The sequence below is a fragment of the Diadema antillarum genome, unplaced genomic scaffold (assembly GCF_040938485.1).
Source record: "Diadema antillarum isolate AM-2024a unplaced genomic scaffold, OU_Dant_1.0 seq00000974_RagTag, whole genome shotgun sequence".
Lineage (NCBI taxonomy): Eukaryota > Metazoa > Echinodermata > Echinoidea > Diadematoida > Diadematidae > Diadema > Diadema antillarum.
The window spans coordinates 146,997-170,734 of record NW_027271816.1 but is presented as its reverse complement, the minus strand read 5'-3'; the positions used below and the strand labels follow the sequence as shown (position 1 = coordinate 170,734).

General features: G+C 40.4%; 1 protein-coding gene and 1 long non-coding RNA gene across 2 annotated transcripts in view; both read right to left on the bottom strand.

Annotated features, from left to right (window-relative positions):
• Window positions 1-14,694, bottom strand: part of LOC139742030 (uncharacterized) — a 45,542-nt gene extending 30,848 nt beyond the window's left edge. The window contains exons 1-4 of the mRNA XM_071652594.1: window positions 14,547-14,694; window positions 12,682-12,746; window positions 6,494-6,805; window positions 741-1,082 (exon numbers count right to left, since the gene is read on the bottom strand). Coding sequence (XP_071508695.1) covers window positions 741-1,082; window positions 6,494-6,805; window positions 12,682-12,746; window positions 14,547-14,554 — 727 coding nt within the window. The 5' untranslated portion in view covers window positions 14,555-14,694. The remainder of the gene's footprint in view (window positions 1-740; window positions 1,083-6,493; window positions 6,806-12,681; window positions 12,747-14,546) is intronic.
• Window positions 1-23,738, bottom strand: part of LOC139742032 (uncharacterized) — a 144,473-nt gene that overhangs the window by 73,911 nt on the left and 46,824 nt on the right. The gene's annotated exons all lie outside the window — the stretch shown is intronic.

Here is a 23,738-nt window from a genome sequence, read left to right as displayed (position 1 = left end):
CAATGTCATCCGCTCTATGTATTTCTATTGTTTATTTGTTCGGTTATAACGAAATTCCGATATAACGAAAGAAAACTGCCGGTCCCGAGGACTTCGTTATAACGGGATTCCACTGTATATGTGTTTGAGGGTGTGTGTGTGTGTGTTTGTGAAAGATTATGTTTGATAGTGAAAACAAGGTGGTTGATTGCCTGAATACATATCATCACTACGATGACAAAATTACTCAAAGGACATACTTATAATATTTAATGATCCTATCAGACCGACACCCGTGAGTCATACGGCCAAAGAGCTCGATACTGATAAAAAGTCCAGGTGCATGAGTCACATAGCTGACTTGTCATACAGCCTGTCAGCTTAACATTAGGTAAAAAGGTCAAGAGACCGGCACGAGGCAAACAAGGCCTACACTTCATACGCAAAACAAAAAACAAAAACAAAAAACAAAACAAAAGAATAAGTTTCTTCTTCTTCTTTGTTCTCTTCTTGTCCTCCTACTTAGTATTCTTTGAAATTGGTTAACATTTCTCTTGAATGCATTTTTTTTTTTTTGATATAATAAATTGGAGACCAGTAAAATAGACACTTTTGTGCGGAAAGGTTACTTTGGTCAAAATATCAATGAGCGAATTATACTTCCACGTTGCAAATCTCAACAAGAACATTGTTTTAAGTAATATCAATAATTGTTTGCCACTTATTATTTACGAACTTAAAATTGGCAACATTTCAAGAACCTGATAAAGGCAGAACTGTGATTTCTCGGGTTGACGTTCCATTCAGCGAGTCACCGGCAGCAACGCACATGAAGGTTTGCTCTGTCCCGTGATTGGCTGAAACAGTGATTGTCTCGAATCTCTCGTATGTGCCATCAGAAAGTGTGATCTGTTGTGAAACCACTGAAATCAGTCTCTTTCCCGACTCCTCGGTCCATAGCATGGAAACGTTAGGTTTGAATCCATTCACGACACACGTAAGAGTAAAGGAAGGGGTGTTGGAGGGAGATTGATATGTACACCGGCCTTGACGAGATTGACTTCTATCAGCACACTCCTCAATCGTATGTCCTGATGCCATCGCTAGGAAAATAAGAAAATTATTTTGAAATGATGTATAATTATAAACGTGTCATAATCTTTACTCGGCAAATAACTGACATGATGATGACATGATACTTCGAGTAAATGTAACGAAGAGTTGTTTTCGCTTTTGTTATGTTTTTTTTTTTTCTTTGGACTACAACCTGATCAATGCTCAGATGAAGAAACATAATTATGAAGATTGGATGATAACACAAAATAAACACAACTCACCTGTTTACATTTGGATTGGAAATGTAGGATGATTACAATCTACATGTATATAGCTTTATGACTAAATACCAAAATCATTGTTATCTTATCTAAGAATTCATAAGCAATATGATAAACGCAAAAAAAAAGGAACAGGATAACAAAATGAAACGGAAAGAAAGGCACCATTCATAATGTAGTTATAAAGCTTGTAAAACCATTAAACATTCAAATTCATGAAATTCTTCCGTCGAGATGTTTTCATTGCAACTGATTGACAAATTGCCCTACATCGACGTAAATAAGCACTGAATTGATCAGTGTTTTAGTAGTAGCCATGATAAAAAATCATGGGCGTACATACTCGAGCAGGATTCGAACCTACGACCTCCTGATCACCGGACAGGCGTCATCTCCACTAGACCACCGAGCTTTCGCCCGACAGCAAGTGTTGGTTCTAATCCTTATAGCATGCAGCGGGTACTGCTTTGTTATTCAAATTCATGAAATTCTTCCGTCGAGATGTTTTCATTGCAACTGATTGACAAATTGCCCTACATCGACGTAAATAAGCACTGAATTGATCAGTGTTTTAGTAGTAGCCATGATAAAAAAATCATGGGCGTACATACTCGAGCAGGATTCGAACCTACGACCTCCTGATCACCGGACAGGCGTCATCTCCACTAGACCACCGAGCTTTCGCCCGACAGCAAGTGTTGGTTCTAATCCTTATAGCATGCAGCGGGTACTGCTTTGTTATTCAAATTCATGAAATTCTTCCGTCGAGATGTTTTCATTGCAACTGATTGACAAATTGCCCTACATCGACGTAAATAAGCACTGAATTGATCAGTGTTTTAGTAGTAGCCATGATAAAAAAAATCATGGGCGTACATACTCGAGCAGGATTCGAACCTACGACCTCCTGATCACCGGACAGGCGTCATCTCCACTAGACCACCGAGCTTTCGCCCGACAGCAAGTGTTGGTTCTAATCCTTATAGCATGCAGCGGGTACTGCTTTGTTATTCAAATTCATGAAATTCTTCCGTCGAGATGTTTTCATTGCAACTGATTGACAAATTGCCCTACATCGACGTAAATAAGCACTGAATTGATCAGTGTTTTAGTAGTAGCCATGATAAAAAATCATGGGCGTACATACTCGAGCAGGATTCGAACCTACGACCTCCTCATCACCGGACAGGCGTCATCTCCACTAGACCACCGAGCTTTCGCCCGACAGCAAGTGTTGGTTCTAATCCTTATAGCATGCAGCGGGTACTGCTTTGTTATTCAAATTCATGAAATTCTTCCGTCGAGATGTTTTCATTGCAACTGATTGACAAATTGCCCTACATCGACGTAAATAAGCACTGAATTGATCAGTGTTTTAGTAGTAGCCATGATAAAAAATCATGGGCGTACATACTCGAGCAGGATTCGAACCTACGACCTCCTGATCACCGGACAGGCGTCATCTCCACTAGACCACCGAGCTTTCGCCCGACAGCAAGTGTTGGTTCTAATCCTTATAGGTTCGAATCCTGCTCGAGTATGTACGCCCATGATTTTTTATCATGGCTACTACTAAAACACTGATCGATTCAGTGCTTATTTACGTCGATGTAGGGCAATTTGTCAATCAGTTGCAATGAAAACATCTCGACGGAAGAATTTCATGAATTTGAATAACAAAGCAGTACCCGCTGCATGCTATAAGGATTAGAACCAACACTTGCTGTCGGGCGAAAGCTCGGTGGTCTAGTGGAGATGACGCCTGTCCGGTGATCAGGAGGTCGTAGGTTCGAATCCTGCTCGAGTATGTACGCCCATGATTTTTTATCATGGCTACTACTAAAACACTGATCAATTCAGTGCTTATTTACGTCGATGTAGGGCAATTTGTCAATCAGTTGCAATGAAAACATCTCGACGGAAGAATTTCATGAATTTGAATAACAAAGCAGTACCCGCTGCATGCTATAAGGATTAGAACCAACACTTGCTGTCGGGCGAAAGCTCGGTGGTCTAGTGGAGATGACGCCTGTCCGGTGATCAGGAGGTCGTAGGTTCGAATCCTGCTCGAGTATGTACGCCCATGATTTTTTATCATGGCTACTACTAAAACACTGATCAATTCAGTGCTTATTTACGTCGATGTAGGGCAATTTGTCAATCAGTTGCAATGAAAACATCTCGACGGAAGAATTTCATGAATTTGAATAACAAAGCAGTACCCGCTGCATGCTATAAGGATTAGAACCAACACTTGCTGTCGGGCGAAAGCTCGGTGGTCTAGTGGAGATGACGCCTGTCCGGTGATCAGGAGGTCGTAGGTTCGAATCCTGCTCGAGTATGTACGCCCATGATTTTTTATCATGGCTACTACTAAAACACTGATCAATTCAGTGCTTATTTACGTCGATGTAGGGCAATTTGTCAATCAGTTGCAACCATTAAACATGTTTCCAATTATGCGAAATGCAAATGTGAGACAAGTGACTGCACCTTTCTGAGTATGTCTTCTACAAGAGATAATTTTGTTTGTCATTGAAAACTCGGTCATCAAAAATTTTACTTTGTTTTGAACTTGGTGGTTGCTATGGTAACGCCTTTATAAAGATTGTTGTTTTAGAAAAAAAACCTAAATATAATTTGTATCAAAACATTACTCATGACTGATTTATACTGAAAATTTACACACTAACTGTCCGCAGTCTACATGTGGTTTGTTTTAACCCTAAAAGCCCAGGGGGGGGGGGGGGGGGGGCGGCACATTGTGCCCCCTACCATGTTTTCGTTTGCCACTCCTACTCCCTTTACCCGATTTCATCCAAATTTGGTGACTTTTCCTAAAATCTTATTGCAAACATTTTGATATATAATTTAGATATGTCCTTTATTCCTGGTTGCCATGGCAACTGTAAACTGACAACCATGTTAGTCAGATTTTGATGATTTTCTGTTTCAATTTCAGTTATACTTTCAGTTATACAGCTATACTTATGGATGTAATGGGGGTTTTCTTGGCTGTTATTTGCTGAAGGTCCGAAATGTGAAGTACCGTGGTACTTATAGTTGAGAATTACCCTGAAATGGTCTTCTTATCATTTCCTTTGTTTTTTATATGACATAGGTATCAAACAATAGATTTAATAGAAATAATCGAAAATACAGCATTTTTCAAAGATTACCTTTTCATTTTGTGTTATCTTCACACAAGCTTTGCTTGTAATATCATTTGTTTATCATAATATCAATCTGCAAACTCAAAATTTCAATATTTTGGAAATATGAAATGTGATAACAATATATGTATCCATTCCAAGCAGTACATTATAGGTTTCATATATTACTTTACATTGTAATGAATTGCGCCCCCACATGTTGACCTTGAGAAATTTCAACCATTACAAATAGTGAAGGTTGACTTGCTCTTCCTTTGTAGTAAACATGAAAATGATTGATATAAAATAAAAACATATATACTGGGGATAAAGAAATAGAGAGAAAAAACATGATTTTAGCGTATTTCCTACGTATTTCTGTATATTTTGGGAAAAGCGCCCTCAGTGGGTGACCTTGAGAAATTTCAAATGTTGGGTCATGTAGAGCATGAATTGCTCTGCCCATGTGCCAAATATGACGGTCATACATCGTTTATAATAAAGAAGTTATGTAGGGGGCCACAATGTGCCCCCCCCCCCCCCCCCCGGGCCTGGAAGGGTCAACATAGCTTGGGCTTTATAGGGTTAAGGCATAAGCGGTAATGCTGGGCAGGACAGTTGCTATGACACCACAATATTATGTACCCCCTCCCCCCCCCCCCCCAAAAAAAAAAAAAATGAAATAAAATAAAGTAGAAGACAAGGTCCATTTGCAAAAAAAAAATAAAATAAAAAATAGTTCTACATGTAAATCCTCCTCGGAGACACAAAATCCGCTATATATATATATATATATATATATATATATATATATTGTTGTTGTTGTTGTCTCTACTGTCTTGATTTATCTGTTTGCTGTGAAACTTGTGCTATGAAAACAGTGTCAGATATAATTATCATTGTAGCAAGTTTAATAAATAATTTAATGCTTTATCAACAAGAAACTAAATTGAAAGTTAAATGTGACCCTGCACCTCAAAACAAACACAAAGTCGCCAGACATGAATTTTTAGTTAAGACCATATTCTAAAAGAGCAGACTTTAAGCTTTAAAATGATGTATAACTCAAATCAAATGGACTCTCCTAACCTATCTAAATATTGGAAAGAAAGCACAAACTCAGGAAAAGTGTGAACTGAGAAAAGAGGCTCTGAAGTACAGTGTCTATTCAAGGGCTTAATCTTAATACCAAACCGTGCTGGCTGTGCGATGAGTGGGACAAAAAACAGGAAGTAAACCACCAGAGTAACAACAATGAAGGGATTATCAGATTAAATTGAAATTGAGCATGCCTTGTTAACACATTCTGTCCATAATTAATGCCAACTTTCAAAGCAGTAGCACTATCCTTTCAAAAGTTATCAGAGTTGAAAATGAAGAGTGTGGACAAGGTTTTTCAGAAATGAAAAAGGGATTCTAAAGACACACCTAATCACACTATACTACCAAAAATGTTTGAGATAAACTGCTATGAAAGAAACACATTTTCCTGCCCGTTTTATGATACCAAATTTTAGCATAATGTAAAGGAAGACCCGCTCTTTCAGAATATATGAAAAAGTCAAGTTCAGCTAGGTTGACCCATTTCACTTATTTTCAGTCCTCACGCAAAATCAGTGTGTGCGACTTTATGTTCGTTTTGAGGTGCACGGTCACAAATGTGCTTGTTAGAAAATGAAAAATATGTAAGCATGCTCTGACTAACAACATTAATTTAATGTACCTTATGTGTCATGTTGTACTTCTTTCAATCAAAAGGTTTGATTGCAATTAGACTCAGTTATCCATCACCACGATTACTCTTGATACTGGCTGACTTGCAAGCATTATACATAAGTCAATGTGACACTATAATATTATTGTGACGGACTACTGACATGTCGTTCTTTTGTCTTTTTTTTTCAGTGAGTTTGAGTGTCTAAAGCTTCTTATTTTTTTTTTTTTTTGTATTTACCGGTAACCTAACTCACAACAATATTTTCCCTCTTACTAATTATGACATGGATAGAGACAGATGTTACCTACAGCTAATTGTCATGATGGTGGAATTTCCAAAACTTTGGGAATTCTTCAGCAGCACCTCACAATAGTAACGACCCTCATCTGCCACCTCCAAGCTGCTGATGACAAGGCTGAAGTTCTTGTCGATGTCAAACCGTTCCTCCCTGCTAAAAAATTCTCCATCGACGAATTCAGCTTTCGCCGTCCTCTGCTGCTGATCTGAGATTTTCTCCTTGACCCACTGTACAACAACAGGCTCCTTCTTGATGTCACACCGCAACAGCACGTCTTCTCCTTTCCATCCTTTAACGTTGGGGGCAGTACCTACCACTGACGCTAGACGGTAGAAATTTGAGTTCGCGTGATTGTATATATGCTTTAAACTTAATACATATGACTTTCAGCTTTAAACTTATTGTAAGCATAATGCCTGTCTTCATGCCCCCTCCCCCAGAAAGTGGGGAAGGTGCAGCAAAAAGATCAGAAATTGTTGTTTTTTTTTTTTATTTTGCTTTTGCTTATTTTGATACCCCAGCTTCTCTGGTATAACTAGCAAAAAGTTGCTCACTCAATGTCCTTCTTATGCTTTCAATTATTCAAATGTAAAGGCTATACAGATGAAAAATTCCTTACCCATACGTAACTTAACGTTTAAAACTGAGGATGAGTTGAGTCATATTTTAAAGGTGAAGTTGAAATAATTTGTCCGAGAGAATGGAAAAAAAATCTTAGCTTCAATCAAAAAATCGATGTTGTTAAATTTTAAAATATTAAATTGTTTTCTTCTCAGCCATTTGCTTAAGGTGATCATAAAGATAGGATGTAACGATTTGAAAGTAACCAACAGTGTCCTGAACAGAAAGTCAAAATATTGTCCGGAAAAAAAAAATCGTAAAGTTATCGAAATGTTAACAGATTAATCCTAATTACAGTCAATGGTTTTATAATTCTCCGTTGAATCACCATGAATATTCACTTGAAAATCATTAAATAACAAACAAACAGACACACATAGTACACACGCGAATAAACGTTAACGAGACTGGGAAGACGACAATAATAGAAAAAAAAGACTAACAGACAAGACAGAATGAGAACATAACAAGAAGAAAAAAAAAACCAAAACGGACAGAAAGGCAAAAAAAGAGCCAGCGAACCTGGACAGAACAATTTCGAGAAAAAAATGGGATGCGTGAAAAGGATACGGAAATATAGAGAAACAGAGAGCAGTAGAGAAGTAGCATAATTAAAATCAAATCTACTCTGTAAGCGAACAGTGTAAGTGTATCAGGACAACAGGGACGAGAAAATACATGACAGTTATTTGTTACCAAATTTTTCGATAAGAACGAGTTGTTATTATTGCAGTGAAGTTTATATTATGTGGTGACTATATCACTAGACTAATGTTTCAAACTTTTGCACAGCTTGCATGCATTTTCTGAATGTGATAATGTATACGAATGGATCAGTGAGACTTTTTTTCGGACACACTTCGAGTCTGCGGAATGAAAATAGAGGCACCGACTGAAAAAGATGGTGCTGGAGAGGGAAGGAGAAATGAGGGGCACGTGACGGGCTTACAACTAAAAAGAGCGCAGAAAGATGAGGCAAGAGGGTATCAAATATTATAAAGAAAAGGGATTCGCCCCCCCCCCCCAAAAAAAAAAAAAAGAAAAAAAAAAAAGAAAAAAGAAACAGAAAATATTGAAGAAAGAGTTCAAAATAGCCTAGATTGATGCATAAACAAGTCGTCAAAGCCCACAAGACGATTAGCCATACCAGGATAGTGAATCGCATAAAGCACTTGCAAAGATGGCCATACTGAACTGCTGGCAGCGGAGTTGACTACAATGTATCTATCTGTGAAAGCAGGTATATAGCAGGGGCGTCACCAGCTTTTTTTTCAAGGGGGGTGCGTTTTTGACACTAAATGTTTATGAGATTTTTGGACAGACATTTGGAATATAGGAAGCTCTCATTCCCTAGACTTTTACTGTTTTTTTTTTTTTTTTTGGGGGGGGGGGGGAAACCAAGCGGGGAAAGGGCACCGGCGTAGCTAGGATTTCATCTTGGGAGGGGGGGGGGGGGGGTGTAGTATGCGAGGGAGCGAGCAAGGGTTGGGGGGGGGGAAGGGTGTGGAAGTGCCGGAGGGGGTTGTACCCCCTATAAATGGATTATGTGGAATGACGGTGAGAAACGACAAATTACTGGCAGCGATATCAGGGGAATGGCATAACGACTACATGCGAGCGAGGGGAGCAAGCGAGCTTGAAAATTTTATCATTTTACAGTCCGAAAACTGCCGTTTGTAGCCATATTTATTATTTTTTTTTTTGCTTTGTAAATTAAGGGGGGGGGGGGGACGCACCGGGCGCAACTCCTGGCAATTACTGGCAGCAGCATCAGGTGAATTGCATAATAATTAAATGCCAGCGAGCAAAGAGAGCGAGTTTTGAAATTTTGACATTTTACGGTCCCAGAACTGCCCTTTGGAGCCATATTTTTTCGCTTTAAAAATAAAGGAGGGGTGGGAGGCGCAACGGGCGCAACTGTCGGTAATTACTGGTAGCAACATCAAGAGAATTGCATAACAATTAGATGCGAGCGAGCGAGCGAGCGAACTTGAAAATTTTGACATTTTACAGTCAAAAAATTGCCGTTTGTAGCCATTTATTTGCTTTGGAAATTAAGGGGGGGTGGGCGCACCGGGCGCAACTGCTGGCAATTACTGGCAGCAACATCTGGTGAATGGCATAGCAATGAAATGCGAGCGAGCGAAGAGAGCGAGCTTGAAATTTTTGACATTTTACAGTCCAAAATCTGCCATGTGGAGCCATATTTTTTCGCTTTGGAAATAAAGGAGGGGGGGGGGGGGGCGCAACGGGTGCAACTGCCGGAAATTACTGGCAGCAACATCAGGAGAATTGCATGACAATAAAATTCGAGCGAGCGAGCGAGCGAGCTTGAAAATTTTGACATTTTACAGTCCGAAAACTGCCATTTGTAGCCATATTTGTTTTGCTTTGGAAATGAAGGAGGGGGGGGGGGGGGGGGGGCACCGGGCGCAACTGCTGGCAGATACTGGAAGCAATATCAGGAGAGCATAATGATTACATTCGAGCGAGGGGAACGAGCGAGCTTGAAAATTTTACATTTTACAGTCCAAAAACTGCCGTTCTTAGCCATATTTTTCGCTTTGGAAAAGGGGGAGGGGCACCGGGCGGAACTGCTGGCAATTACTGGCAGCAACATCAGGTGAATTGCATAACAATTAGATGCGAGCGAGCGAAGAGAGCGAGCTTGAAAATTTTACATTTTACAGTCAAAAAACTGCCGTTCTTAGCCATATTTTTTTTTCGCTTTGGAAATCAAGGGGGGGGGGGGGCGCACCGGGCGCAACTGCAGGCAATTACTGACAGCAACATCAGAATAATGGCATAAAGATTAAATGCGAGCGAACGGAGCGAGCGAGCTTGAAAAATTTGACATTTTACAGTCCCCAAACTGCCGTTTGTAGCTATATTTTTTCGCTTTGGAAATTAAGGGGGGGGGGGCGCACCAGGCGCAACTGCCGGCAATTACTGGCAGCAACTTCAGGAGAATGGCATTACGACTAAATGCAAGCAAGAGGAGTGAGCGAGCTTGACAATTTTGACATTTTACTGTCCAAAAACTGCCGTTTGCAGCTATTTTGTTTTTCGCTTTGGAAATTAAAGGGGGACGCCCGATGCGCCCCTCCCCCTGGATCCGCCACTGGTAGTCAAGGGTGTGGGTTTATGTTCATGACTGGGGGAGGTATGACCAGCGAGGTGGCGTCGAAGTGACCAAGCGGATAAAGGATGTCCAAAATCTGCACTTTGGAGCATCCCCTAAACCTGTAAACTAATTGTGCGTGTTTGTTTGTGTGTGTGTATTATATACATGGAAAAGTTAGGAATTAGCCCAGGTCAAGTCTTTTTATTGGCAATGCAAGACATTTTTTATATAGACTAGTATGTAAAGCAACACTTCAAAATCAATGATCTAGCTTTGATATAACGAAGCGTAAGGTACAAAGGTGTATATTCTACATCACATTGCGCAACATTGTAGCGACTCTTCGTTCGGATGTACTGAGTACACTGCGCACATCCTGCTTATATGCAGAATGCCAACCAGGAATCACAATCTTTTGTCGGGTCCGCGCTTTTTGAACAATGTTTCACACTATATACCTATTCAATTATGGTTAAAAGAAATCATAGAAAAATATCTTATTTCTGGATCACCCTTTCATTCAAAAGCAACTTACTAACACTTGAACTACTATTTCGGTATTTTTTTTTTCTCAGCGGCGTAGTTGCGCCACTGCTTTTGGGTGAAATAATTGGACAGATTTCTTGAATTCTAACAAAAAAGAAAGAAAATCTTTTCATCGCGTGAATTACGATTATGTGGGGTGGGGCAAATGGTGCGCTTGCCTACCAATATTTTTATGGGGGCAACATTTTTGTTTTCTTTCAAAAGCAAGAAAATCTTCTCATTTCGGGAATTATAAATTAATTATGGGGGGGGGGGCAAAACTAAAATATGCTTGCCCCTCCATTTTTTCTTTTTTTTAATGAGGCTAAGGCTCGCTCTTGGGCTGGCAATATGGATTGGTCAGAAGTAATGTACATAGACCCTACATACTTGTAAGTAGCACACGTACATGCAAACGTGTATAAGTGCTCCGTATCGTACGGATGTACAGTACGGTCGATAAATAGTAAACACTGTATAGAATACTAATAGATATGTATAAAATCAGTGCTGTCAAAACCAGGGGTGCGAATTGTTTTTGCTGACGATTTGTGTGTGTGTGTGTGTGTGTGTGTGTGTGTGTGTGTGTCCCTGGTGCAAAGTATTAAAAAAAATAGAAAATAATAATTATTTAGCGTCCGGCGTTGAGGTCGCTCGCAGACTGATTTTTGTTTTGTTTTGTTTTGTTTTGTTTTTTTTAGGATCTGAAGGGGGGTGCGTTCGCACCCAACGCACCCCCCTGATGACGCCCATGATAGAGTAGAAAGTGAAATGAAGATGAAATGCGATTATGGGATGTCTTATAAAAGCGGAGCCAGCCTGGGAAGAAAAAAAAAATGACGTGATTACAAAATACATAATAAAAAAGAAATAACGATCTTTTTTTTTTTCTATAGCATCATTTTATCCAAATAAACAGTTTCGATCTTGTTTTAAATGAATCCAATGAAGGCGCCTATCTGATGTCCATAAAAAGGAAGTTGCTAAAACTTGGACCTGTATGGATAAATGTCTGCTAAATTAGCACGAATCTTAGCAAATGCTGTTGGAGTTTCTTACTGTCTAGTTGGATGTTTATGATTCGTCAGATTATGATGACACATGGAGTATAAAGACATCAGGCAGTTTTTGATTATAACTGTACAAAAAGTATCGTATTCCCATTTTAGCCTTATCTAAAGGCACGGGGCTTTTGAAACAACGAACGAAAAGTGATAACAAAATAGATTACTTGTCGCAATCTTTGACCTGCTTAATTATTATGTATTCTCTTTTTGTTGGGTGCCTCCATTTTAATTCCGCAAAATGGAAGTGTGCCTGAAAAAAAAAGGTCTTACAGAACAATCCGTATACGTTATCACATTCAGAAAATACACGCAAGCTGTGTAAACGTTTGAAATTATTAGTCAAGTAACATAATCACCACGTGATGATTACGTCACTGCAATAAAGCAACTTATGGTTATCGATTATACGGTCTAGTTGGATGTTTATGATTTGTCAGATTATGATGACACATGGAATAAAAAGACATCAGGCAGTTTTTTATGGTAACTGTACAAAAAGTATCGTATCCCCATTTTAGCCTTATTTAAAGGCACGGGACTTTTGAAACAATGAACGAAAAGTGATAAAAAAATATATTACCTCTCACAATCTTTGACCTCCTTAATTATATGTATTCTATTGTAAAACACCTGCATTTCGCAAATGAAATTGCCTGAAAGATTATTTCTCAGTACAAAAATGATGCAGCTGTAGACTTGTTTTTATCAAGACTGGACGTCGGTGGACATAGCGAGATAAAAGTTGGAAAATTATATCATTGTACTACTGCAGAAACAAAGGACATGGTGCACGAATTACTTAACGAGCGATTAGTGTTTAGATATGCAGTGCAGTATATAATAGCAGGTCCAAGCGCTTACCTTCGCCATAGTGGCCACAGAACACAGTAGTAGTCAATGTTAACAGGAGAACGAGGTAGTATCTTCTATCCATTACAGGCAGTCAAAGATTGAGATAATTAATCGAGAATTAATTGAATGCACGTTATGATCGTACTGTCTCAACAGACTGTCAAGTAAGCACACTCTAAAAAGATGGCGCCGATTGCACACACACACACACACACATTAATGCACCGATCCGAGACGGACCGAACTCTTTTGTTGAGTGAGTTCGTGGGAGTTTAGTGCAATCATGCTCCTACCCTCGACGCAGCCGTTTGCTGGCTGACATGTTCGTGAATTCTTTATTATGTCTCGCATATTATGTCCTTCACAGCTGATACTTTTGGCACAATTCAGTTCGTAGGAGACATAACTGTTTGCTCATGTCATGCATGGATGACATCGTACAATACACACACATTCTTTTCCCAAATTCAAAGGCAGGCCTCTAAATATACAGAAGTGCTATCTGTACAATTGGGTTGTGTGGAGTCTTCAATTTAGCGTAGGGCACCTCGGCATCCACATTATTATAGTTATGATGAATAAAGTGGTAGAAGTTCAGTGGCTAACAACAGAAATAGCATGCATACACAGTTACTCATCATTTTTGAACCAGATATACCCGAACAGAACACGGGCATAACCATTGCTCATCTGATAAGAAATTATATTCACATGCTACGTGTACGACAGTTACTCTAACATACACTTCATCATTCATACAAATGATTGAACCTAAACTTTTCAAGGAAGTAGAAATAATGTTTAGGCCGGCATGATGTTATTGAAACAAATCAAATGACTTCAATTTTTCACTTGATATGATATTGCTACAGGCATTATAAACACACTTCACAAAATGTAACCTTATATAACACGTTATATATATATAACACGTTATATATATAACACCTTATATAACAGACCTTAACGAAATCGAAAAGTATGCCATGTCATGAAATAAGGAGCCTGGTACACTTGTATGTCATTTAGTATGTTGTCGTTATTGTTATTGTTGTTGTTGTTGTTGTTGTTGTTGTTGTTTTGTCCACAAGTAAAAAGAATACTCCTGAATCTCCACATGTATAATAACTAATTGCTCGTGCCATTTCCAGTGTCATTATCATTATTATACGCGCATTTTTCGATAGCGTCTTTCGGGGAAAACTTTCACTCGTCTCCTCTGTTGTTTTCCTCACACACGAGAAGGGGATGATCAGTGAGGAAATGGACGAGATCTTAAAAACGAGAAAATGGATAAAAACTCATTGGTTATTTCAAACTTCCTTCTGGTACTGGCATTGACATAAAACAATTATTATAAAACGTTGTTTGCATCAATTTTGAGCATGTGTGGATAGGCAACACCAACTGCCTTTTTGTATAAATGTCCCGTGTCTATTATAACGTAGAAGAGTCCAAGCAGTGACCTATGTGTAACATGGTAATGCAGTAATTTTGAATTTCCGTTTGCATTAAATGGCACGATGAGAAAGAATACAACGATGTTCAGTACTCTCCGCGTAATCGGGTATCGCGTTTAATTGGGTATCAATGTCAAAATCAGTTCCAATGCACAGTCAAATTACTTGATAATCGGGTAGCCTCTCCGCGTAAATGGGTAAATAATTTTCTTCTAATCTAATTTCTACCCACATTTTATCGCAGATAAAACACTTTAAGAAATCACGAATGTCAAATTTTCCTCGGCTAATCGCATTCTCTGCTTAATTTGCAAAGAAGACTTATCATTGGTGGAGTGATTAAACATAAAAGCACATGTGCCAGTGCCGATTTGCCACATTCAAACGAACATTACACATGACACTTGCACTCACGATTGCATAGGCAGACAGGAGTTGAACACACTTGCGCTCCTCCCTTGCTCCGCAACAACATTCACAATACGAGAAGTTTACAGCGAAAACCAGGCCATGCACCAGCTCCATAATTTTGCTTTTCCCCAGTCACTTCTGGAAATGTAACCCGACGTCCTATGTGACTGGTGCACTCAAAGAGACGTGTTTATTAAAAAAAAAAAAAAAAAAAAAAAAAAAAAAAAAAAAAAAAAAAAAAAAAAAAAAAAAAAAAAAAACGCCTGTGTGTAAGCGAGGAGTCTATAGTCAAACGACAAAGTTTTCTAAAGACGTATTTGTCCATGAAAAGAGTGCAAATTATTGCTCGTGACTGAGCAAATGAAGGTAGGCCTACACGTGTACAAGATCACAAAGTTGCATAAACGATTTGTACAATAAGGTAACATGTCATGGAACATATACGAATGCAAACAATACTATTGCAAAATTATACAACTGCACCTACAAGCACGTAGAATTACACGTAATGTACATAATTTAATCATCATGAATTGACTATGAGTTGATAGCCCTCTTAGTAAGGATTATATGTGACCCTGCACCTCAAAACAAACAAAGAGTCGCCAGACATGACTTTTTAGTTAAGACCATATTCTGAAAGAGCAGACTTTAAACTTTGAAATGATGTATAACTCAAATCAAATGGACTCTCCTAACCTATTATTGGAAAGAAAGCACAAACTCAGGAAAAGTGTGAACTGAGGAAAGAGGCTCTGAAGTACAGTGTCTATTCAAGCGCTTAATCTTTACATAACCGCGCTGGCTGTGCGATGAATGGGACAAAAAAACAGGAAGTAAACCACCAGAGTAACAACAATGAAGGGATTATCAGATTAAAGTGAAATTAAGCATGCCTCATTAACACATTCTGTTCATTATAATGCCAGCTTTCAAAGCAGTAGCATTATCCTTTAAAAAGTTATTAGAGTTGAAAGTGAAGAGTATGGACAAGGTTTTTCAGATATGAAAAAGGGATTCTAAAGACACGCCTAATCACACTATTCTACCAAAAATGTTCCGAGATAAACTGCTTAAAAAACACACTTTCCTGCCCGTTTTATGATACCAAATTTTAGCATAATGTAAAAGAAGACCCGCTCTTTCAGAAAATATGAAAAAGTCAAGTTCGGCTAGGTTGACCCATTTCACTTATTTTTGAGTCCTCACGCAAAATCAGTGTGTGCGACTTTATGTTAGTTTTGAGGTGCACGGTCACATATGGGAATATGGAGGGAAATTGCAAAAGGAGAGGAGACGTTTAGAAAGGAAAATAATACGTGATAAGTGTCATGGTGTTGATTAATTAACAAGCTGTAACTAGTTTGGTCTTTTGAGTAATAGATAATCAATAGTGTAAACTTTCGGGAAAAGTTTATACAATCATTTGATTTGAAACTGAAAGTAGGCCTACTTGAGGCTGGCATCCAGGGCAAATTATCCTTTTTAAAACCGTTGTCATCTCGGATGGAAAGTAGAAAAGTGTCCAGGCGCGGATCCATGCATTTTAACCCGTTCCTTCCGCATTTCTCTGAGTGCCTTTAATGCCCCCAAACGAGATTCTTTTCGCCCGTCGACAGAGAGACACACATGTTGGTAATCCAGCTGTGTGAAGGCAGTCAAGCGGTTCATTGTGTCCCCCTTTCTACGGTCAACTACATGTGCCCGTGAACAATGGAAATATCGATTGGGTGCGAGGTATGAATAGAGCGTGCGCTGATGAGCTGTCAGAATCTTTTGTTCTACACAAAACCAGGTACCTGAATGAGGTGACTGGGGTCAGCGAACCCGCACTTCTAACTGATCTCAGCCTTGATCATTATGTACATATTCGTACGAGTTTACAGCAGAACAAGCAAAAAACTAAATCAGGAAATGGTACATAATACTGTAACCCCCCCCTCTTTTTTTTTTAAACAGCAGGAGAACAAATCCTGATAGAATAAACTCTGATCTTTTTATTAAACCCACTTTTCTGAGCATTTTAACACAAAGAAACATGAATTAAGGCCACTGAAGCAGGCACCCTTGTCTTCATTTTGGGAACCTGGTAAACCAGGTTCCCGTATATCAGTTGCTCCCACGGTTCCCGTAAGGAACGGGTTAAAGCCATTTTTATCTCGGATGGAAAGTAGAAGAGGTGTCCAGGCGCGGATTCAGGAATTCTGTAAAGGGGGCGCATGCTCTCCCTTCATTTTTTTATGTTTATTTCTTTTGTTTTAACAAAAAAATAAAGGGGCACGCACCCGGTGCTTCCCCTCAGGATCCGCCAATCTCATTTGTTTTTTTCTTGTAAAAACTGTTTAATTTTGGCATCCTTCCAACATCATAAGTGGAGCAATCTGAATGGTGAAGAAGAGTTGTTTAGAAATAAAAGTGACATGCAGTACGGAAGGAGCATACGGAAGGAGCATATCAAAACCAACTATCATCTCCGCTTAAGTAAACTCTGGTAAGGACTCATGTTTATGAATGCTCTACATGGGGAAGTTTTTTCTTTTCCTTTCCTTTTCAGCCTCCTTTCGACCAATGAAATATACAACTGATATTTCTATTGGACATGAAACTAGGGCTTTGCTTGACATTTGCAATTGCTTTTTGTTTCGAGCATGTTGAAAGTGACCGATAATCGTACAGAATGGAGATTTGAAAGATACAATACTTGCAGCCTTCGTCGCACAACAGAAGCGTGGAATGGCGCTTCCCTTTCCTTCTCTGGAGACATATATTTCACAAGTTGCAGCAGTGCGCAAAGAACATGCCAGGTGATTTTTTTAATACGTTTCTTCGAACCTCTGCTTACATTGGAACAGAGAGAAAATGCTTTGAATTGCTTTCTCGTACTCGGAATAGTGACATTGTGATGAATATTGTTTATCCTACAGCTCTCTTCATTCATTTGACGAGGCTGTTGTAGATTGAGCTAACGTCTCCTTAATATACGTCAGAAACATCACGACCTGACTGAACATTGTTGATCCGGTTTAATCGTAATGAGCAGAACGTCATGATGGAGTCCCGTAATGTCACTTGCAATTTGCATTTGGTCATTTGTCTACTTGTATTTTCGCTGGTGTTCTCTGAGTTCTGCATTATTTGCAAAGGAGAGGACGTTGTCAATTTATCTGTCAACGCAGGCGACAACTTGACGCTGCAGTGCAATGGCTATGAAGAAACAGACAATTTTTGGTTTTCCAAGAATGGAGACCAAACTAGATATTCAAAGAACAACAACAACTTCAACTTCTTCGCATTTTACTCAACATTACGAAAAAACGTTCCAAAACGTGAAATCATAAATGACCACACCATCAGCGCATATGTAGAAGATGTGAACGGAACTGGTTTCCTGCACCTGTCTTTCACTAAAATCTCCTATGGTGACTCTAGTAACTACACGTGTTTAATAGCAGCGAATAGCAAGGGATATGCAAAGACTAAAACTTTTCATGTTCGCGTGTTTGGATGCACTTGTTTCTTTGATGCACGCCCATCAGGCCACCAACACCTGAAAGTCAACACCGTAAATTGTAACATTACTGGGCTACGAAGTGAAGAGTATGACTGGACAGTTCGTCTGCATCATGTAGTAAACATTAATTTGGCTGCTGGGTCATTTATGGTTTCAATGAAACAAGAGTTTTCGACATATCGTTCATTAGAAATTACACTTGACCCCTTTTCGAACGTTACTTCAATCTGGTGTGATATACTTTCATTACCATCAACACCATCGCCATTTTCATCTACTTCCCCAAATCCGGGCACTTTGTCATTTCCCTCTAATTCGCAATTTCTGAGTACTTCAACCTTTTCGGTTACTTCACCATTTCCCGCTACTTTAAAGATAATAAAAAATTTTGGTACCTCAAAAGTTTTAACTGCGACCAGCAGCCCCATACGCATAGCGACCAGCAGTCCCATACGCATAGCGTAATCGGGCTTCGCATTGTAGCATTCAGGATCATGACAGATTTAGTATCGCAGGATAAATGTGAACTTAAAATCCCAAAAATTCTTCAATTTGAAGACTTACCAATTAAGGTGAAGTATTGAAAACAGGCTTCGGGCAACGTTTGGTTCTGCCTATAGTCCCTTTCTGTTCGAATTGATGACTGAATATGACTCGGCCGAGAGGACCTTGGGAGAGCTACATACACTGAATACCACAGCCAGTGCATGCGAACACATCACATGCGCACACATTTCAAATCCATTAACGGATAAGATGTTTGTGTGCGCATGTGCTGGCCGCAGTAGTCAGTGTATGTAGCTCTCCCAAGGTCCTCTCGACCGAGTCATATTCAGTCATCAATTCGAAAAGAAAGGGACTAGTGACAGAACCAAACGTTGTTTGAAGCCTGTTTTCAATATTTCCACTTAATTGGTAAGTCTTCAAATCGAAGACATTTTTGGATTTTAAGTTGACATTTACCCGCGATACTAATTCTGTCATGATCCTGAATGCTACAATGCGACCCTTATGAAAAAGTCCTATGGTACTCCTGTGGTAATTACCACAGGACGGGACCACAGGACAGTACCACAGGACAGTACCACAGGAAAGTACCACAGGACAGTACCACAGGAATTGTCCTGTGGTATTTTGGGACATACCACAGGACAGTACCACAGGAATTCCTGTGGTATTTTGGGACGTACCACAGGGCAGTACCACAGGAAAGTACCACAGGACCGGTACCACAGAACAGTACCACAGGACAGTACCACAGGAATTCCTGTGGTATTTTGGGATGTACCACGGGGCAGTACCACAGGAATTTCTGTGGTATTTTGGGACGTACCACAGGGCAGTACCACAGGACTAGTACCACAGAACAGTACCACAGGAACTGTCCTGTGGTATTTTGGGACAGTATACCACAGGACAGTACCACAGGTCGATCATTACCACACAGCATTACCACAGGGCAGTACCACACAGCATTTCCATGGTACCACAGGAGAGTACCACACAGGATAGATCAAAAAAAAAAAATCTGGGAGAATTTTAGCCACATATCAAGGAATATTCTTGGTAGGTGAGTGATGGATTTCAGGACAAACATGGCCCTATTTAATAACCTGTCCTACTCCTGACATATAACCTCAAACGAGAGTCTAATGGCCAAGTGCCAATCTAGTCCTATAATAGATCTATATAGTCATATTCTATTCCTAGGTAGCCATCGACCGTATCAGTACATATATATATGGCCGTCTATCCGTAAAGCATTAAGGCATGGTTACTAACTCGATTATTCTTTATTATCAAGATATGAAATTACACTTTCATAACAATATCTATGATATTGGGAATAACATAACATAATTAGACAATCTTTCATAAAGTTCAAAGTAAGTTCCATCATTAATACTTTGACTTTTTAAGTCATATATGTATTTTTTAAAATCTAGAGTGCTTTTTATGAATATTCATGAGCTATGTAAAAATTTGTACCACAGGAGTACCACAGGAGTACCACAGGAGTACCACAGAAGTCCTTATGAAATTTCTCATGCTTTACATTAGCACTTTCACTAAATAGGTAATACTGTAGGAGTATAGGACAGAATAAGTAATGGCAAATCAATTGCTATAATTCACAGCATAACTCATCTATCAATATTAATATGTGCTTTTTTGTTTTGTATTTTTGTTATGAATTTCAGTTGATTCTGCCTTACAATTTTCCTGTGTGGTACTCCTGTGTGGTACTGCTGTTTGATATTCTCCTGATGTGATAGTCCTCTGGTATAAAATGTTAAGATAAAAAAAGAATATCCTGTAGCATTTTTTCTGTGGTACTTACGAATTTAATTTGCTGTGTGGTACTGCTGTGTGGAATAGAACCATATTATGATTTTCCTGTGGGATTTTGGACAGTTACTGTGGTACTCTCCTGTGGTATATATCGAAAATTACCACAGGAATTCCTGTAGTACTGTCCTGTGGTACGTCCCAAAAATTCTACAGGACAATTCGTGTGGTACTGTCCTGTGGTACGTCCAAAATACCACAGGACAAGTCATGTGGTACTGTCCTGTGGTACTATCCTGTGGTACTTTCCTGTGGTACTGTTCTGTGGTACTGCCCTGTGGTACTGTCCTGTGGTACGTCCCAAAATACCACAGGACAAGTCGTAACAGTGGTACTGTCCTGTGGTACTATCCTGTGGTACTGTTCTGTGGTACTGCCCTGTGGTACTGTCCTGTGGTACGTCCCAAAATACCACAGGACAATTCCTGTGGTACTGTCCTGTGGCATGTCCCAAAATACCACAGGACAAGTCGGGTGGTACTGTCCTGTGGTACTATCCTGTGGTACTGTCCTGTGGTACTGTCCTGTGGTACGTCCCAAAATACCACAGGACAAGTCGTGAGGTACTGTCCTGTGGTAATGTCCTGTGGTACGTCCCAAAATACCACAGGACAATTCCTGTGGTACTGTCCTGTGGTATGTCCCAAAATACCACAGGACAAGTCGTGTGGTACTGTCCTGTGGTACTGTCCTGTGGTACTATCCTGTGGTACTGCCCTGTGGTACTGTCCTGTGGTACGTCCCAAAATACCACAGGACAAGTCGTGTGGTACTGTCCTGTGGAACTATCCTGTGGTACTTTCCTGTGGTACTGTCCTGTGGTACTGCCCTGTGGTACGTCCCAAAATACCACAGGACAAGTCGTGTGGTACTGTCCTGTGGTACTATCCTGCGGCACTTTCCTCTGGTACTGTCCTGTGGTACTGCTCTGTGGTACTGTCCTGTGGTACTGCCCTGTGGTACTGTCCTGTGGTACTGCCCTGTGGTACTGTCCTGTGGTACGTCCCAAAATACCACAGGACAAGTCGTGAGGTACTGTCCTGTGGTACTATCCTGTGTACTGTCCTGTGATACGTCCCAAAATACCACAGGACAATTCCTGTGGTACTGCTCTGTGGTACTATCCTGTGATACTTTCCTGTGGTACTGTCCTGTGGAACTGCCCTGTGGTACTATCCTGTGGTACTTTCCTGTGGTACTGTCCTGTGGAACTGCCCTGTGGTACTATCCTGTGGTACTTTCCTATTGTACTCTCCTGTGGTACGTCCCAAAATACCACAGGACAATTCATGTGGTACTGTCCTATGGTACTGTCGTGTGGTATACGTCCCAAAATACCACAGGACAATTTGTGTGTATACTGTCTTATGGTACTGTCCTGTGATACTTTCCTGTGGTAATGTCCTGTGGTACTGCCCTGTGGTACATCCCAGAGTACCACACGAGCCTGTGACACAGTACCACACAGTTCCTGTGGTAACATATATTTGTGTGGTACATTGTGTGGTACCAACCAGTACCACAGGGAGTACCACATAAGCCTGTAAAACAGTACCACACAGTTCCTGTGGTAACATTTATTTATGTGGTACATTGTGTGGTACTGACAAGTACTACAGGGAGTACCCTACAAGCCTGTGGTACAGTACCACACAGTTCCTGTGGTAACATTACAAGTGTGTGGTACATTGTGTGGTACCGACAAGTACCACAGGGAGTACCACAGGACTTTTTTGTTAGGGGAAGCCCCATTACGCTATGCGTATGGGGCTGCTGGTCGCAGTTAGCTATGCGTACAATGGGCTGCACGCTGCTGGTCTCAGTCAGTGGTTTCGTACAATATTTATCGACGTTGTACGGCGACGGCTCTGGTACGAAACCATTATTGCATGATTACTAAGACACGAGAGCACTTTGGGGCGAGTAATTCTCACAGACGACGTACTTTAACGTGAAACACAAACCAAGACAAGGAAATTCAGGGAAACTTTTGAGGTACCAAAACTTTTTATATTCTTTAATTGGAGTCATCATTGGCAGCGTGATATTCCTCCTAGTGTTTCTTGTTTGCCTGATTACCAGACACGAGAACATAAAACACGCGTGCCCAGTCAGAGGTGGTTGGAATCAGCGGGATCCAGTGGGTGATGGAGGCGCGGCGAGTGGATCCCTTCAGCAAGGTGACGTCTACGAAACGATCCCGGAGCACTTGCCGCGAGCAGCACTCTGGGATGACGCAGGAAAGGGTTCATCTCTTCAATATCCTCACGGCGTCTACGAAACAATTCCAGATCGATCAACGGGAAGAGCAGTTTGGGATGAGGCCAGAAAACCATATGACATCGATCTTCACCTTTACGATCAGGATTTTAAGTTGACATTTACCCGCGATACTAATTCTGTCATGATCCTGAATGCTACAATGCGAAGCCCCATTACGCTATGCGTATGGGGCTGCTGGTCGCAGTTAGCTATGCGTACAATGGGCTGCACGCTGCTGGTCTCAGTCAGTGGTTTCGTACAATATTTATCGACGCTGTACGGCGACGGCTCTGGTTCGAAACCATTATTGCATGATTACTAAGACACGAGAGCACTTTGGGGCGAGTAATTCTCACAGACGACGTACTTTAACGTGAAACACAAACCAAGACAAGGAAATTCAGGGAAACTTTTGAGGTACCAAAACTTTTTATATTCTTTAATTGGAGTCATCATTGGCAGCGTGATATTCCTCCTAGTGTTTCTTGTTTGCCTGATTACCAGACACGAGAACATAAAACACGCGTGCCCAGTCAGAGGTGGTTGGAATCAGCGGGATCCAGTGGGTGATGGAGGCGCGGCGAGTGGATCCCTTCAGCAAGGTGACGTCTACGAAACGATCCCGGAGCACTTGCCGCGAGCAGCACTCTGGGATGACGCAGGAAAGGGTTCATCTCTTCAATATCCTCACGGCGTCTACGAAACAATTCCAGATCGATCAACGGGAAGAGCAGTTTGGGATGAGGCCAGAAAACCAGATGACATCGATCTTCACCTTTACGATCACGACTTTTTCGCCGAGGACGACAAAGTGGTTGTCAACGCCCTCTATGAATTCAGCGATGTAACAAACCATAAATGTGATCCCAACAAGGAATAGTAATCTATAGAGTAGCATTAAAATTAAGTATAACACAAAATAAGGTAACCCGCGATAATAGATATTGAACGGTGGAATAATTATCCGTAGTCTATATTGTTCGGTTGTAGCAAAGCATGGTAGGAGATTTTTCACGAAAATCTTTCACCCTCGCAACTCTCTCTCCCAAAGTAAAAAAAAAAAAAACTGACGG